An 18,380-nucleotide genomic window follows, 5' to 3' on the forward strand; every position below is an offset into this window, starting at 1 on the left:
GGGATTCGATAATGTACTGTATTTAGTATGCACAGTGCCAACACACCTGTGTACAAAAACAGGATTTCTACCTCCATGGTTTACTCAATAACCAACTGTGCACAATTAATGGCAGCGATTCAAATTTTACAGTAAAACCTCAACAGTGATGAAAGTATTTGGGAAGTGGATAAGTGAATTTCAGAATAGGAAGCATTTAAAGGCACTGGACACCTTTGATAATTGTCAAAGACCAGTACTATCACTTGGTGTATCCAAAAATTTATGCATAAAATAACAAACCTGTGAATTTGTTTTACTCCATTGATCATCGAAGTTGCGAGAGAATAAAGAAAGAAAAACACCCATGTCACACAAAGTTGTGTGCGTTTAGATACAAAAATATTAAGCCTGAAGCCCTTTCAATATTTGAGTAAGAAATTGCATACATGTACCTTCTCAAAAACTATGTTATATCAGAGGGAGCTGTTTCTCACAATGGTTTATACTATCAACAGCTTTCCATTGCTTGTATACAAAGGAAGTTTTTATGGTAACATTAATTTGGAGTAGTTACCGACAGTGACCAGTGCCTTTAAAATATTCACAAACTAATAATGTCAGAGAAGTTTAACTTTTGTATAATGGCCTTTAGTTTCATTGGCCTGACATAGCAGTAGGCGAGGCCTTCTCAAAATTATTGAATCATTTAGGTCATGGTACTGTTTGCATTTATGCCACAAGTAAATTTCATTGGTACAATAGTTTGCAAAATCTCACCGTTTCTATTCCACAATAGATGGATTGCAAAAGGTGTCATCGGCCGCCATATTTGATGACTTGTGCACGCCTAAAGAGCTATCATTGGCCGAGTTCCTGCTTGGTAGTCTGGGCAAATAGATTTGGGAATTAATCTCAAAGCTAGAATCAATCAAGAAACTGTCACTTCATCATATTTTGGCCAATACAGGTGTAAAACATGCGTGCTTAAACGCTTCCATGAAACCAGTTCGTGATTATTAAGTGAAAGACCAATCCATTTAGAGTAATTAGTCTAGGTTCCTGCTTGGTCTCGGCAAATATTAAAATTAATAGCTTTGGGAATTTATCTCAAAGCGAGATTCAATTAAGAAATTGTCACTTCGTAGTATTTTGTCTAATACAGGTGTAAAACATACGTGCTTTAAGCGCTTCCATGAAATCAGTTCTAGGTAGATCTACATTATGTATGTAGAGCAAGACACCCATGACCAACTCCGTCATTAGTCAATGCCCTTGCTTGGTAATGTAGTCTGGGCAACTCTTGAAAATGAATAGACCTGGGAATTAATCTCAAACCAGTCACTTCATAGTATTTTGGCTAATACAGGTGTAAAACATGCGTGCTTTAAACGCTTCCATGAAATCAGTTCTTGATTATGGAGTGGAAGGCTGATCTATATAGAGCAGACACGCCTGACCAACTCCGTAATTAGTCTAGGTTCCTGCTAGGTAGTCTGGACAAATATTAAAAATGAATAGCTTTGGGAATTAAACTCAAAGCTTAGAATCAATCAAGAAACATCACTTCGGGGTAAAACATACAGGCCGATCTAATTTAGAGCACAGATTCGCATGACCAACTCCGTAAATGTTCTTGCTTGGTAGTCTGGGCAAATATAAAAAAAAAAAAAGATTTGGGAATTATCTCCCAGCTAGAATCCATCATGAAACCAGTCACTTCATCAATTTTTGGCTGGTACAGGTGGGAAATATGCGTGCTTAAAGGAACACGTTGCCTTGGATCGGACGAGTTGGTGCTTGTAACCGTTTGATATAAAATGTACATGGTCAGAAAGATGTTTTAAAAGTAGAATACAATGATCTACACAAGTATGCCTCAAAATTGCACGGTTTTCTTTTTACCTCATCGACTAACACGGTCGGCCATTTATGGGAGTCAAATTTTTGACTCCCATAAATGGCCGACCGTGTTAGTTCGCAAAGTAAAAGGAAAACCAAGCAATTTCGAGGCAAATTTGTGTAGATCATTATATTCTACTTTTGAATTATCTATCTAACCATACGCATTTCATAACAAACGGTTTCACACGCTTTTCAAAGACCAACTCGTCTGATCCAAGGCAACGTGTTCCTTTAAAGGAACTCGTTGCCTTGGATCGGACGAGTTGGTCTATAAAAAGTGTTTGGAACGCATATGGTTGAAAAGATGTATGAAAATGCATATGGTTGGAAAGATGTTTTAAAAGTAGAATATAATGATCCACACAAGTATCACTCAAAATTGCACGGTTTTCATTTTACGTCACGAACTAACATGGTCGGCCATTTATGGGAGTCAAAAACTTGACTCCCATAAATGGCCGACCGTGTAAGTTGACTAGGTAAAAAGAAAACACGCAATTTCAAGGCATATTTGTGTAGGTCATTGTATTCTACTTTTACAACATCTTTCTAACCATATCGATTTTATAACAAACAGTTACAGAACGCTTTTCAAAGACCAACTCGACCGATCCAAGGCAACGTGTTCCTTTAAGAAAATCTGTTTCTGATAACAAAGTGGAAGGCCGATCTACACATGACCAACTCCGTAATTAGTCTAGGTTCCTGCTTGGTAGTCTGGGCAAATATTAAAAATGAATAGATTTGGGAATTATTCTCAAAACTAGACTCAATCAAGAAACTGTCACTTTGTAGTGTTTTGGCTAGTACAGGTGTTAAACATAAGCGCTTATAGATGCTTCCATGAAATCAGTTCTTGATTATAAAGTTGTAGGCCAATCGATATAGAGCACAGACACGCATGACCAACTCTGTAATTAGTCTACGACTCTACGCAGACTTGCGCACAGAAATCTAGTACATTGAATCAAAGGCAACACTCGCAGTAACGGAAATCGGTCAGAGCCATTAGTCACAATCGAGAGATTGTTGACTTCATGGCCATTATCATCAAGGTAAAGATAAATCAGTATTTTAAGACTGTATAGGAACTAGTTCACCTCAGTTGAGGTCATCATTGTTGTGGATGTTATTATCAGTTTGAGGGAAGTTGATATTTTTCTCGAATTGTACAACAATTGATTTTGTCTCAAAAAGTACAGGATTTGTAAATATTGAAAATAAAGTTGGCCTCGAAACAAACATAACCCACAGCACCCACAGCAATTTGTGCCCTGTGCTTTTGCTTTGGTACCCTCTGCAAAGTTCCAATACAAATTAACAGCCTAACACAAGGGAGTGTCATCTCATGGCCTTAATCAAGATATATTTGGGGATGATAACTGGTGGATCGGGTGCAAAAAATTGGGGGAAATGTTTTACTATCATCTTCATCAAAGGGTCAGTGTAAAGTCATACGTGGAATTTTTTTTTCAAAGGCAGAAAAGCAGCTGGATTTTCTTTAATTATTATTGCCCCAAAAGAATGATTCTAAAAGGTATTACCTGGATGAGGGAGAATATTCATAAATATCTAAAACAAACAGTTAAACTACTAAACCTATTTTTAGTATTCAGGAAATTAACGTTTGCCTCCCTTAATGGGTCTCAAACTGCCTTAAGTTTAAATAGCCTCACTTGGCGCCCGTCTTCACTTTTATTATCATTCCTACATTTTATGAGGGCTTTGCATCTGTAGAAATAGGCGCATTGTGGATTCTGTGTTTTTTATGATGCCATTGCAAACCTGCAAGTTAATGCTGTATTACACTAAAAGTCCAGTAAAAAAAAAATAAACAGTTTTACTGGATGCATGGGCACTGCACCACTTCCAGACTTCAGTTGACAAGGGAACTGTGCGTAATACTGTGCATGCAGTTGTGTAATCAGCACGGTGTATTGAGATAGTAGTGTCAACATGCAATTAGAAGCCATTTTTGGTCCAAAAACTTATGTGCTTACACAGTGTGCCAAACTACACTGCACATTGGGTTGCTCTTCATTTGGAAAACTACACATGGCATCCACCAACCACGTGACCGAAGAAAACTGTTCCCTCCGTGTTGCAAAACACTCAATACACAGGCAAGTTTTCGCTGCTGTAACCAATAACTGTTTTGGTCAATGGCCAGTGATCAAACAATGACAAGATCAATTGAAACAGCTATAGGTTATGACCCCAAAAAACGTACCCCAGCTATTTTATCATTCCTTTGGCTTACGCTGTGAAAATCTCCATTTAATTCATTACTGGTGCAAATCTGCAAAATACTATAAACCCACGCTTCTAAACAAACAGCTGACGAGAGTGAATTGAGAGTGAATTCTCGGAAGAGTAAATGTCAGAATCCAAAGTTTTACAGAAACATGATACTTGTGTCAACAAAATAGCCACATAATACATTTCTAGGTTCAAAGAAAACAAATTGTAATTGGGAGACTAACTGATTCTGAAAGGAACTGTCCTGCTTATTAAAGGAACACGATGACTTGGATCGGTCATGTTGGTCTTTGAAAAGCGTTTGAAACCGTTTTTTATAAAATGCATATGGGTAGAAAGATGTTGTAAAAGTAGAATACAATGATCAACACAAACGTGCCTCGAAATTGCACGGTTTTCCTTTTACCTCGTTGACTGACACGGTCGGCCATTTATGGGAGTCAAATTTTTGACTCCCATAATTGGCCGATGGTGTTAGTTCGCACAGTAACAGGAAACCATGCAATTTCGGGGCAAACTTGTGTGGATCATTGTGTTCTACTTTTAAGACATCTTTACAACCATATGCATTTTATAACAGACGGTTACAAACGCTTTTTATAGACTAACTCGTCCGATCCAAGGCAACGTGTTCCTTTAACTACTACCTGGGCGGAAAGTAGGAAATCAGCCAGGACTACTACTTTCTCTTAATGAATCAAGGAGACTTCTTATTTTTAGTATTTGTCTGCCGCGGAGTGATTTTTGTAAAAATGGTCTCAATGTCCTTAAAAATGTTGAAAGTATAAAGAATCAATAATATTTACAAAAACCCATTTTTAAATCCATATGTTTTCAGTTGGTGGCCCCCACAAGACCGACAAAATGTGTGCACAAAACAGGACATGATTTATTTGTACACAAATACAACATCAACTCAAGATGTGTTCACCCGGAATTCCTTCGCTGTATTCAGCACAATCCTCCAACACTTGACCATCTTAAGTGTCAGACATGTGACCGCTTTTCATCTTCCTATCCAACCTTCTTATTTCACACACCCTCCAGTCATTCGAAAAATTATGGAATTTAATTAGTTGAAGAAATCCCACCAGGGAAAAAAAAACCAGCTGTCTTTAGGAAGGTAAAAAACAGAGATCTGGCCGGAAAAGAGACAGCGCTGAAGCCCGAGGGAAATAGAGGGGTGTCTGTGAAGTTCAGGATTTGCAATTAAAAACATAATGAAAGAGTTTGAATTCCTCAATTTTAAAGTAACCAAAAGAACCTTTTGTAAATGTTGAAAAAAAATAACATGGAATGTAATTTAAAGGGCAAGGCCATTTTCATTTTGCAAAGGGCACTTCAATTGAAAAATCTTAAAGTCTATGAAGTTTTGAAGGGGCACCAAGGTGAAGACTACTAATGGACTCTGCTTAAGTCCAAGCCTGTTCAGTAAGATTTCTTGGTGAGATAATTTACCAGGCAAGTTAACTTTTGGGGTTCATTTGTTACCTGGGCTGGAAATTCTCTTGGCTAATACGCCTAAAAGCCTAATCGCAGAAAGTCAACCTACTCCATAAACAAAGTCATCTCGTTGGAGGGATAAAATATCCAGTTATCTCAGTTATTATCTGGTTGAAAGATATGTGGCTCGAGTTAAGCTATATTACAGTGAACATCCACAGCGTAAAGATAACATCTCATGCTAAAAACATCCTCTGCATTTTCATGTTTCCATGGTCATTATTGTCTGCAAATACACTAGGGTATTGTGATCATCTGTCACCTTCGGACATTGACGTGAAACACTCATAAAACATTGTGAATGTTGAGTTGATTAAATATCACACTTGAAACTCTTCTCTCACATAGTGACAGCCAGCCTTCTATAGAAAAACGCAGATGGTGTTTAGAAACCTGCAGCCATGTTTTACCTTTGTTAAGATTTGCGGGGAAATGTTATTGTTGTCTATGTATACAAAATTTACAATGTCTCTGTTTCCTATAGTATGTAGTACATTTTAAAGAATGGTAGTTTAATTTACACAGATATATGCACAAAAGATACATTTCTTCCATTCATTCTGGTTGTGAAGCCAATGATTCTCAGAAAGGCAAACTTTTACCACAAGGAAGGAAGTTTCAGTTTTACGTAAGGGGAAATATTCAAGGGGAAAACCCATACAATCAGGTAGGGACTGAAAAGCCAAACCACATCATAACCTAGTGGGATTCAAACCAAGGTCCCAGAGGTAGAAGGCGAGGAAGGAAACCACTACGCATCAAGCCCAATGGCCCAACCCGAATCATCGGCAGTGTCGTAAATGATCCATATTGTAGGTCTACGGTTACTCCATTAAATGTAACAAAATCACTGGGACCCTCAAATTACCTCTTTAAAACAGGAATGTTGTTTCCTGACGATGACTAGAGCAAGCTAGTCGAAACGTTGAGACCAATTTCAGAACTGACTCCGCGGCAGTACAGATAATTACGATCCTATAAGCTAAAGTAGTAGTCCAGTCTAATTTCTATACCATCCGCCCTGGTAATAGTTAAAAGCAGGACAGTTCTTTTCAGAACTGAGAAGTCTCCCGAACCTACGATTATCTACTCCACGGCAGTAGAATAAAGCAAGACAGTTCCCTAAGAACAACTCTACCTGGCAAGTAGATACACACATGGTGTTACCGCAAACCAAATATACAGGAATGTTGTTATATAAGAGGACAACAAAACAAAGAAACCCCCAATAGAAATGATAGTCAGGACTTTGTATGCAGGACCTCTTCATGAGAGTGCTTTTTATAAGGAGAGTGACAGATAACAGACATAAGCAAGTGAGACAAAAGTAAGTAACTGCTAACATCTATCAGTTTGCAATTTAGGAATTTTATTAGATTGAAAATTGTAATACCTTTCTGCCCATCCCTTATTCCCTTTCCCATCCTTGAATGAAAACAAGCTAGAGCTTTCCTCAAAAAGGGCCTTCACTGTTTGTTCAAAAAATAAAATCAACAAAATTTAACAAAAATGTATTACAATAATGTCCCAAAAATGATTTAAATTTGTTTGCTAAATATTCTTGACTCAGAGGAAAAAAAAAACATCCCCATGAGCGCTGGACAAAATAATGGTACAGACTTGCCATTAGGAACTTGTGTTTACTTAATCGACGATATATCTGATGGTTTGCACATAGCTGCTAAGTGGTCCAAATTAAATTAGCAAGTGGGAAATCGTGCCCTATTGCTTGTTGTCCACCAACTAGATTCTGGACGGACATCAAAATGAAGCTTCCCCTGCCTCAGGTCTTATGGGATATATCTGCAAACCTTATTATAAGAAATAATATGGGTTTTAATATTGAGGATACCCAATGTTAAGTGAAGTGGGCTTTATGTTCAGTTAAAGGCAAGCATGGTTAAAGGCAGTGGACACTATTGGTAATTGTCAAAGACTAGCCTTCACAATTGGTGTATCTCAACATTATGCATAAAACAACAAACCTGTGAAAATTTGAGCTCAATCGGTCATCGAAGTTGCGAGATAATAATGAAAGAAAAATTACCCTTGTCACACGAAGTTGTGTGCGTTTAGATGGTCTCGAAATCAAATTCGTGGAAAATAACTTCTTTCTCGAAAACTATGGCACTTCAGAGGGAGCCGTTTCTCACAATGTTTTAAACCATCAACCTCTCCCCATTACTCGTCACCAAGAAAGGAATACTTTCCCAACAGAGCAACTTTCTTAGGGCAGCAAGAAATTGAGAAGTGCCATCTGGAAGTTGTACCACGTACTAGCAGTATAAAAAGCATGGCTCTTATAAACTTGTGTAAATTTTGGAGGGACAAATTTTGAAGAAGACAAATAGCCACAAGTGGGGCAGCGATCAAGGTGGGATCTTCAGAGAGGCTTTAATATGTGAGAACTCACTGACAGCACGATCTCCGGAAATGATGGATGCCGAGGCTTAAGTGAAGCTTTAAAAACCGCAAACTGAAAATCACAAATTAGCAGGGACAACATTGGCATTGACGGGAAGTCATGCGTGCATTGAATGAAGGATGAAGGATGGAATGGAGAGTTTTTTTTGTGTATTTTATAACAAAAATTCCCAAAGTGACATTTGTTTGCTTCTGTTTTCTAGGATTTGTTCTAGACAAACTCATGGTCAGGGATGGAGAGGTATTGACATACTGTATGTGTATGTGGATCTGATGGGCCATTTGTCAACTCATGCAGGCAGAAACAGCTTGTGTGGAGTGGGATGAAAAGCGGGTACACATTAGAGCTTGGCCTTGATTTTAAATCATTTTGACTCTTACCAATAGATATGCACTTAAAATACCTTAGAGCTTTTATTTATAATCAAAAAGTATATACACAATATAAACAAACTCTTTTTCATAAAAGATGTTGATAAAAAATATTGAATTAAATTTTTGTCAAAAACAGATTTTTATAAAAGAACATAAAATAACATAAAATTGAATTCTAAGGTAAATTTAAGCTGTGCCTGATTAAAAAAATATATATATACATTTAATGTGCACTTAAAGTACATCCGAGCTTTTACTTTTAAAATAAAAAACTAATTGTAAATAAAACAAAAACTAATTGTTATTGAAGATTTTGATACAGAATACTGACATGACATTAGGGAAGCCCGGTTTATATCCTAAATGGGGGGGGGGATTTCTGTAAAATGAAATAATTGAAACTAAATTTTGAAACAGAACAAAAACCCTGGGCAATCCAAGCTTGAACATGAATTCATAATTATTAGTAAGCTTTTAAATTCCCTTCCTTGATCACCAAGAAAACACCACATCTAGCATCCTGAGTATGTTGGTTTGGTTTAGTGGGAATTCCAATTGCTATTTCATTTCCTGTCATTGAAGGTTTTTTCTCTCCCTGAACCATAACATTTCTATTTGTGTCTGAGTGCATTGATTAATGACATACATTTTGTACTATACATTTTATAGGATGTCTCTACTGAATAGATTGTGCAAGTCTCGCACGTATTCCAGCATTGAGACCTGTTTAAATGCACGTGTTTGATTCCTAATTGCGTTTTGGGAGCTGTGTCATATGGAAACTTTTCAGCTGTTTTTGGGCACTCCACTGTGCACAACCTGGCTGTGAGATCATGGCGACACAGCTCTCTTTATAGATGGCCATCACGCGACTTTTGGAGATTCAACTTCTGAGTTGGTTGTCCGTTTGTGAATGGCATACAAAAAGTTCCCATCTGTCACTTTGCTGAACGTGGGTGGATTTGACATTCTTACACGTAACAAGTAGACACTTTAGTCAGTTGAAACTTTCACAAGTGACTTTTATTGTATGGTTTATTGATAAATTGGTCAATTAATCAGCATTACACAGCAAGTTGACAACAATTAATCTATTACCCTACAACGCACGTTTTGCATCCTGAAAAGGATTACGATTCAAAGTTCATTGCCAGCACCTTGCCTACAAAAAGTACATTACAAGGTGAAGCACAGACTCCATTTTATGAGAAAATGTGTTTTTCTAGTTTGCAAGGATATTACATGTAGGACCTTGGGACTATTACAAATGTATCAATAAAACATTTAAACATGTACCGGTAGTCGTTCCTTGCCTGTCATGTAAAACCCAACATTGTTTTTGAAAGACGTGCTCTATAATGTGTAGGGTATTTCAATAATTCTGCAACAGGAACCATAGGGCTCTAAATATGAACTTTTTGTGCCTGTACAAACTGAAACAGTATACAAAGTATTGTATGCATTCGACAAAGTTCAAGTACAGAAAAACATAGCAACTTCCTGTATCTGACCATTGTAGAGTGTTGTTGCTACACGTCCCAACTTTAAAATCATAGGGCCATCTCCCCAAAACTACATTATAGTTCCAACATTTTGTCCCAACTTGAGAGCTTCAATTTAGGGATTGCCTCAGTGATGATGATGATGATGATGATATAGGGTGCGTTCAATTAGCTTCCCTGGGGCGACCCCGGTCTGCCCCTGGTACAATCGAAAAGCTTTGACAATATTCCAGGGGCTCACCAAATTTAAGTCCACAAAACTAAGGCAGTGGCCCTACATGTAGATTTTGATCCAAAGCTTCCTGAATCATTCAAACTCATTTGCAACTACCTTGGTGCTCCTTAATGAGTTAGCTTCAGGATTTGCCCTTTCCCGTTACACGTGCAGGATTACCTTTCAAGCCACTAATCATTTCTTGTGTCAACGAATCTCTGTTTGGACACCCATATTCTACGTTTTCTCAATTTAAGATTTTAATGGGGTTTTTTTCTTACGGATGTTTCTCTGAAGGACAATCAAGACCAATGGAGCGATGTTATGTAACAATGGATCAGGATCGAACAGCCGGCACACGGGGAAAGATGACGGTCTCATGACGCACAGTATAATCCCTCTTAATACCAAAATCCTGGTACGTGGAAAGAGCAGTTGTGCAGATCAATTAAAAGAGTTAATCTGTTGTTTCAAATGAGGTCTTTTGACAGGGACCATCAAATAATAATCACAGGGACTCTCTGAAACAGTTGCGTGTGTATGAGCAATTCACCAGCAGTGCCTCACCACACGCGGCATGTTGAGACGACTTCTCATTGTAACTGCTAAACATGCTCAGAAACTTGATTGCCAGTAAGACTGCAAGCTGCTGCTTGTTGCGTAATATTTTGTTTTATTGTGTCCTCCAAAAGCAAACAATTTCAATGATTAACTAGTAGTGTGTGCCCCTTCCTTTTAATAAAAAAATGCCTTTACCTTAAAAGTGAGTCTCATCCCTATTGACAAGCATTTTAGAATCCGAGAGCAAGTTTCGGTGACCGACTAAACTTGACCAGAGCAGTGACGTTACGTAGCTCTCGAATTTACCGTAGTCGACCATGCTCCGGTGCATGGTCCGATACAGTCAATCTCCCTACGTGCTTTATGGTTCCTGGTTAGTCTAGAGTAGGTCTAGTTTTAAAGTCTAGTTTCCACCAGAACTTGCTCAGAGATTCAGTAAACAATTCAGGAAAACCACAACAAGATATCCCCTTTAACCCAATGACCAAGCAGAGAATGTTGACTGGAACTGTAATCACAGAATTTCACTTCATAGTGCCATAAAATTGGGCTACGATGCATTTAGTTCTTAGAGTTCAAAGAATCATCGCTCTACGGAACAGCTGGGTTCATTGAGTTGCAACTAGCAGAGATTCACCGGCTTAGTTTATCTTTGATTTAAGAAAACCACAACAAGATTACCCCTTTAACCCAATGACTGAGACGAGAATGTTGACTGGAACTGTAATCACAGAATTTCACTTCATAGTGCCGTAAAATTGGGCTCTGCTGATGCATGGAGCCTCATGTAGGCGTCCAGTTCCTAGATTTCAAAGACTCCTTGCTCTCACAGTTACAGGAGTTCTTGAGTTGCAGCTCGCAGAGATGATTGAGGAATCGGGGGATGGTTTATAGAAGGTCACACGCCATCGAATTAGAACCCTACATTTATCTCCATACAGACCCTCATTAATTGCATCCCCACAAGCTGACCGCAATCATGCAAAGTAACAAATGCATTCATTAATTTCACATCACTTCATGTATGAGGAGAAAATGTCATCATCCCACACAGAACAACCATACAGTGTACACTTAGGCCTACAATACGATAGGAACTAGCCCATTGTGTGTGAAATTGCGTACACTTTTATATAATTATATGTAAAGGCACTGGACACTTATGGTAATTTTTTGTCAAAGACCAGTCTTCTCACTTGGTGTCATCTAAACATGCATGACCGATGAGGTCTCCAATTCAATTCAAATATTTTAGTGAGAAATGACTTCTTTCTCAAAAACCATTACTTCAGAGGGAACCGTTTCTCACAATGTTTTATACAAGTACTATTAACAGTTCATCTTTGCTTTACAAGTAACCGAGTTCGTTTTCATACGACCGCTATTTTGAGTAATTACCAATTAGTGTCCAGTGCCTTTAAACACATCCTCCATTTGCTTTAAATTTACTATTGTTGCTGATTGTACATTATACAGTGCACGTCTTAACGTTATCAGCCAGAATGACAGAAAACTATAGGTCCCTAACGCACATTTTTATTGTCATTTTGCTTTCTTGTTTGAATGATGATTGTTCAAGAATTTTAGAAAGCGAAATTTAACTTTCTTGATTGTTGTCAGAACAATTTTACACAATCCTGTGTGTTTCCAAAGCACAGGGCGTCACAAGACAAACACAACAGTGGCTTGACTGACAAACCAATCTCCATTTAATTGTATCGTACAGGCACACAAGTTTGTAATTCAAAGAAATTGACACTTTACAGACTGTGAATCAACAAAAATTTGTATTGAATTCCAGCAAACGAAAGCGGAAAAGAAGTAGGGGTGGCACTTTCATTATCTATTGTAACTAGCATGCTCAGAGAATTTTCTTTATTCAATTTGCATGCAATGTTTCATCCAAGGTTGTGAATATTATTGTCAGTGGGCATTAATGTCCATGGATGCTTCACTCTTCATTGAAATGTCTTCTTGGTACTGTATGTTAGAGATAGATGCTCAATGCCTACGAGTGCCAAGGAACGAGCGGGTCTTTCATCAGAAAATGAAAGTCTTTGAAAAGATGTTTAAAAAAGGTAGGCCTAAATCATTCTGGTGCAACGACAATGAGTGGAGTGGATGCTCTGATATTGTGAACAACATTTTTTGAAATGTTTTAAAAGCAGACCTACATGTAGGGGATTTTACACTTGTTTTTTTACATTAAAAAAAGTAATTTTTTGCATTTAACTTTGAAAAAGTAACACATCTTTGGAATAATGACAGAAAAAGGGGATTTTTTTTTTTTTTAAACTATTTTCAATCTTCATCAGTTGGCAAATGTACACTCGTGAAGATTGAAAATGATACTTTTAAAAGACGAGTATGGTTTTGCTGACTAACACTTGAACATTTCAGGTTTAAAAAGTTTTAAAAACACTTTTTACAGTTAAATTTTGTTCATAGAATCACATACTTTTAATCCAGTTGTACAATCTTCCCTAATCATATTCATAATGGGCATAACAAGATCAATTTTACTCAAAACAGATTAGAGATGTTCACACCTGGATAAGAGAGTTCACGTTAATAAGAAACCACTAATACATCCTGTATACATCAGAAACCAGGGCTTTTCTCAAACCTCGGCTTAGGCTCCGGCTCAGGCTCCGCGTGCTGGTACAATCAGCAATACGCGCTGAAAATGCATGTTAAAGGCCGAGCTGCGTACACAGCGCGCGGAGCCTAAGCCTGAGCCAGAGCCCAAGCCGTGGTTTGAGAAAGGCCCCCAGTCTAATTTCAATCAGGAAATGAACTTGGGGAACTTTACAAACAGTGTGAAGTTTTTAAGGGCTGTGACCTGCAATCTCTAGTAATTATAGAGTACCCTACACCAATGCAATGTGATCTGGGGTCGATTTCACAAAGAGTTAGGACTCGTCTTATCTCGAGTTAAGACGAGTAACTCGTCCTAACTTAGGATTAATCTTAAGGTCTGCATGCTAAAGTGCACGGTTGGGACTCGCCCTAAGTCCTAAGATTAGTCTTAAGTTAAGAAGGGTTTTGTGGAAGCTGTCCCAGTCCCAGGACTAATCAAGGTTCAAGTTTCAAAAGAGGTCAGGCGGCGACTTTCCAACTGAGAATAATGAAGTCCACTCGATCGTTTCCCTTCAGCTACAGTCTTAGGAAACAAGGAACTTCTTGGAAGTAAGACTAATTTCAAATGAAGACCTTAATACTGAATGCACTTTTCATTAGACCATCAAAGCATGCAGATTATCCAGCTAAATTAAACAACTACAAAGCAGTAAACTGATCACGCAGGTTTATTAAGGCCTGCCGTGAAGTTCTTTCAACCCATGTTCCCAGTTTTCTCAACTAAGGGCTGGAAAAGTACCATGACTAAAGTGTGCAACGGTCAGTTCTGTCCTATTATTAATTTTGGTTTTTACCCATACACTGATATTGGTTAGCACTGTATACTCAGTCTTCCCCCAATCCTGTGAAAAAAATATCACAGGCATAAATTACTTGGGTGAGGTTCGGACCCGATTGGAATTGCAAGGGTCGTGGCTTCGAATCCCACCCGAGTAAATGCCTGTGATATTTTTTCCACAGGACTCGGGGAGTACTGAGTATACAGTGCTAACACACATCGGTGTATGGGTAAAAAAAAAAAAATTCAAATTCTTTATCCCGATGCAAATTTAACATCCCCCAATTATAATCTGTCCAATGTTTTCTCAAATGGTTTTCTTGTCCCTTAAGAACTACTTTTCTAAAACTGTTTTAAACCTTAATCTCTAAGTCCAATTGCTTTAATTAAAGGATTCAGAAGGACTGCGACCAGGAGGCCCAAATAACAAACCTATCACTGGGTCATGTGTGAGTTCCAATCTTATCAAAATCCGAACAATTTGATGTGGAGCAACATGGGAGAAGAGGATGGGATAATGAACCACTACTCACACAAAATGTCTGGGTCTGTTTTGTAAGGTTTTATTCAAGTATCCCAGTGGAGATTCTTACATATGACTTACTGAGTTTGCATAATAAAGGTAATCTGTAGCCTGTCATAATAAGAGCAAGCAATTGAATTTGTATGTGGGTGTACACAGAGAATGAGTGCCCTGGGGCATCATCTGGAAGCAGCAATGGACGAGACAGTTAGAGTTACATGTGAACTCCTCGTTTGCCAATTATTTACAAAGTTACCATAATCTGGCCTCTATTTTTTTCTGTTCCCTACAGTCTTAGCTTTTTTATTTGTTATAGTTAGAAAAGTAACATACAAATGACTTGATTATAAAACAGGTTTGCCACTGGTTTGGTTGAGAGGATTTTTTTACGTGAAATAAAGTCATTGGACTTTCATCAACATTCATCAAAGTGAATCGCATAAAGCTAGCGTTTTTAGTGAAAGTTGAGTTGGATTTAAGAACATTTTTGCTCAAACTTGGTAAGAGTTTAACAAATCTTACTTTGAGTATCTTTGTGCCTAGTCATAGGGCCTATAATATTAAATAGAGTTTAGGTCAATCATTAAAGCTTTTGGTTTTTTATTTTCATTTTTTTTTTTTAGCAAATTGAAAGTTGAAGTACACTTATAAAATGACACTGCAATTTTGTAATTTTTTTTCAAATCTTGCACTGTCAATATTTTGGGAGAGAGTTATTCTACTTCCGACATACAATAAAACAATATTTAATCTGACTACAATCAAATATTAAATAAATAAAAATCCACAACATTGCCACAGGAAAATACCTGTAGTATTAATTTTATCATGTAAACATTTTAAAAGTTTGCAAAGTTTGAGATGGAGTGCTAACATTAACAACAGTCACACTAGTTTTATTACACGTGGACGAAACTTTTTAAATTGTTGGATAAAAAATATTATAAATAAAGAAAATAACAACAACAAAACTCATCGGGGCGTGAGAGGTTTTATTCAATGTCATGGTAGAAATAATCTTACCGGTATGACGTCTGTTTCTTTATTGTGAAGTGAGCAAAACGGTCCAATCCAGGGTGGTGATGTGACGACGGTGGGGGCGGATGGTCACCGGGCTTCACGCTCGAAACAACGGCACCACGGGCAGGCAAGGTCACGCTGCTCCCAGGCCGGAGAGCCTCGAAAGAATCCGCACTGGTCAAACTCGTTGCATCTTCCAATTCATCCTCATCCTCCTCCATTAACGGTGAATCCAAGGTGTCTTGCCTCGAGAGGTGGAGAGTTCTCTCGATCTGGCCACAAAGTGGTGGAATTCCCGGACATTTTAGAAATCTTGGCGAGTCACAATCCGAATCGGACTCATCGGTGTTTTCGTGAATTGTTGGACAAGCGTTGTTGTTGTTGGTAGGCTGTCCCAGCAAAGTTTCCTGTTGTACCGGTGGACTGGACGCCATTGCAGTGTCACGACTCAACACGACTAAATAACTCTACACAAGGATTGCGGAAGTGGTTCTCTTCACGGAAATATGTAAAATGAATCCGATATTTGCTCCAAATAGTTAGATATTATGTTTTTAATGCTGCACTTGCAATGGCAAAATCCATACCGTAGGCGTTCCACGTGAGCAACCACGAATTACAGCTGCTGATGGTCGATCATCAGACATTACACACACGCAGCCAACCGGCCGTGTTTACAAAAAATAAATGATATGGGAAACACTCAAATTTTATGAAGGGAGCTATAATTTCAAAAACTTTACAAATATGTTTATATAGGAATACCATTTACACAATAATTTCTACATTCGCTTATTTTTTTGTCAGGAACTTATAATTTGTATATAAATGTGTCTTCTTTTTTGCTTTTTATAACTTAATTATCCTCCATTCCAATCTGTATTAGTGTACCACCCCTCTGATTATTTAATAGAGCGACCCACTTACTATAACCCGACGATTTTCCCCACTCTAAAGTTGACAATAGAGGGCGTTCTTCTAACGAAAACCGACAGCACATAGCCGTGAGCACCAAAGAGCAATAGCTCATGGCATCAAATTAAAAGTAAAGTCCTAAAAAAAGATTTTGAGGGCCTTGTGACTTGGCACATGAATTTGGGCATAGTATGGGCAGTGCATCCACAGAAATGCTTACACTGCCGGGGGAACAGGGGCTGAAGGGGGTGCTCGAAGGGCCACAAATCATGCTGAACAACTATTATTAAAGGGACACATTGCCTTGGATCGGTCGAGTTGGTCTTTGAAAAGCGTTTGTAACCGTTTTTTATAAAATGCATATGGGTAGAAAGATGTTGTAAAAGTAGAATACAATGATCCACACAAACATGCCTCGAAATTGCGTGGTTTTCCTTTTACCTCGACGACTAACACGTCGGCCATTTATGGGGGGCAAAATTTTGACTCCCATAAATGGCTGACCGTGTTAGTTCGCACAGTAGAAGAAAAACCACGCAATTTCGAGGCAAACTTGTGTGGATCATTGTATTCTACTTTTAAAACATCTTTCCAACCATATGCATTATATAAAAAACGGTTACAAACGCTTTTGTTTTGACCAACTCGTCCGTTCCAAGGCAACGTGTTCCTTTAACTTAAATTTAGTAGTAATTTTGGTAATGTTTGTTGCCTTTAGGGACAAACATTATGACAAACTCAAAGTCCGACAGTTGGGGGGGGGGGGGGGGGGACAATGGGAGCAACTGCTGGGTCTGGCTATTTCTGACGCAATAATCTTTGGGGAGTATGCGCCGGTTACTGAACATCGTAGGCTCAATCGAAGAGTTTTCACTCGAAATATTTTCCCACAAGATTGAATAACTTAAGCCTGTTTAGTTTAAAGTCCGGGTTTCAAAAGGATCGGGGGACCCGCGGGGCACGGACATCAAATAGGGGCATCCACCATGCCCGCCTTATTTTGTTTTTAAATTATTTTGAAGTCATGCTACCACTTGTGTTACAATTGAAGAGCAGTCTTCAATAAGTTGGACGGTTGTGTCTTATGAACTGTGCTCGTCTCAAGTTACACTTTTTGTGAGCTAGGATTACATTTTTATTTTCAGAGAATCTCACAAAATAAAATCACCAGACGGGTCTTGCCATGTGACTGTCTCCGTCATGCCTCAGCCCAAGTTGGTTGGCTATTAACAAATTAATAAAATAATGCGAAAATTTCTTCCAGCACTGCAAAGCCAGACAGCAAAACGATATCCTGAATAAAGTGAAACTAAATATCAACAAAATAATGGTTTTATTTAAAATACAAGCATGCATGTATGTAAAATAAACCGCAATCTGTGACCCCCCCCCCTATTTTTTCTTCTTCTTTTCTGAATGCCCATCCACAAACGATTCAATATAAATCCATCATTCTGTGTGGTCTTTTTTTTAGCGAGGTGACGGCAGCGGGCACCAACCACATAATCTGACCAAAGAGGGCAGCATTCAAACGGGCTCAACGGAAACCTTGGCATTCAAGTTTTCATCGCATTTATTATGACAGGTTCTATCCACGATTTTTGACATTCTTTTCACCGTATTTTGTAGTTAAGCAATAATTATATTGTTTTCAAAATGTGAAAATTGTGGTGGTTTTTCTTCTCCTTAAAGCCAGTAGACACTATTGGTAACAATGTCAAAGGCCAGTCTTCTCACTTGCTGTATCTCAACATATGCATAAAATCGATTGGTCGTCGGAGT

At 38.2% G+C, this 18,380-nt stretch overlaps 1 protein-coding gene across 3 annotated transcripts in view; it reads right to left on the reverse strand.

Annotated features, from left to right (window-relative positions):
* Positions 1-16,291, reverse strand: part of LOC139939805 (diacylglycerol kinase zeta-like) — a 188,274-nt gene extending 171,983 nt beyond the window's left edge. For all 3 annotated transcript variants that reach the window (XM_071935931.1, XM_071935932.1, XM_071935930.1), the window contains exon 1: positions 15,687-16,291. In XM_071935931.1, the coding sequence (XP_071792032.1) occupies positions 15,687-16,117 (431 nt within the window). In that variant the 5' untranslated portion in view covers positions 16,118-16,291. The remainder of the gene's footprint in view (positions 1-15,686) is intronic.
* Between the last annotated feature and the right edge of the window lie 2,089 nt (positions 16,292-18,380).

The sequence above is a fragment of the Asterias amurensis genome, chromosome 7 (assembly GCF_032118995.1).
Source record: "Asterias amurensis chromosome 7, ASM3211899v1".
Lineage (NCBI taxonomy): Eukaryota > Metazoa > Echinodermata > Asteroidea > Forcipulatida > Asteriidae > Asterias > Asterias amurensis.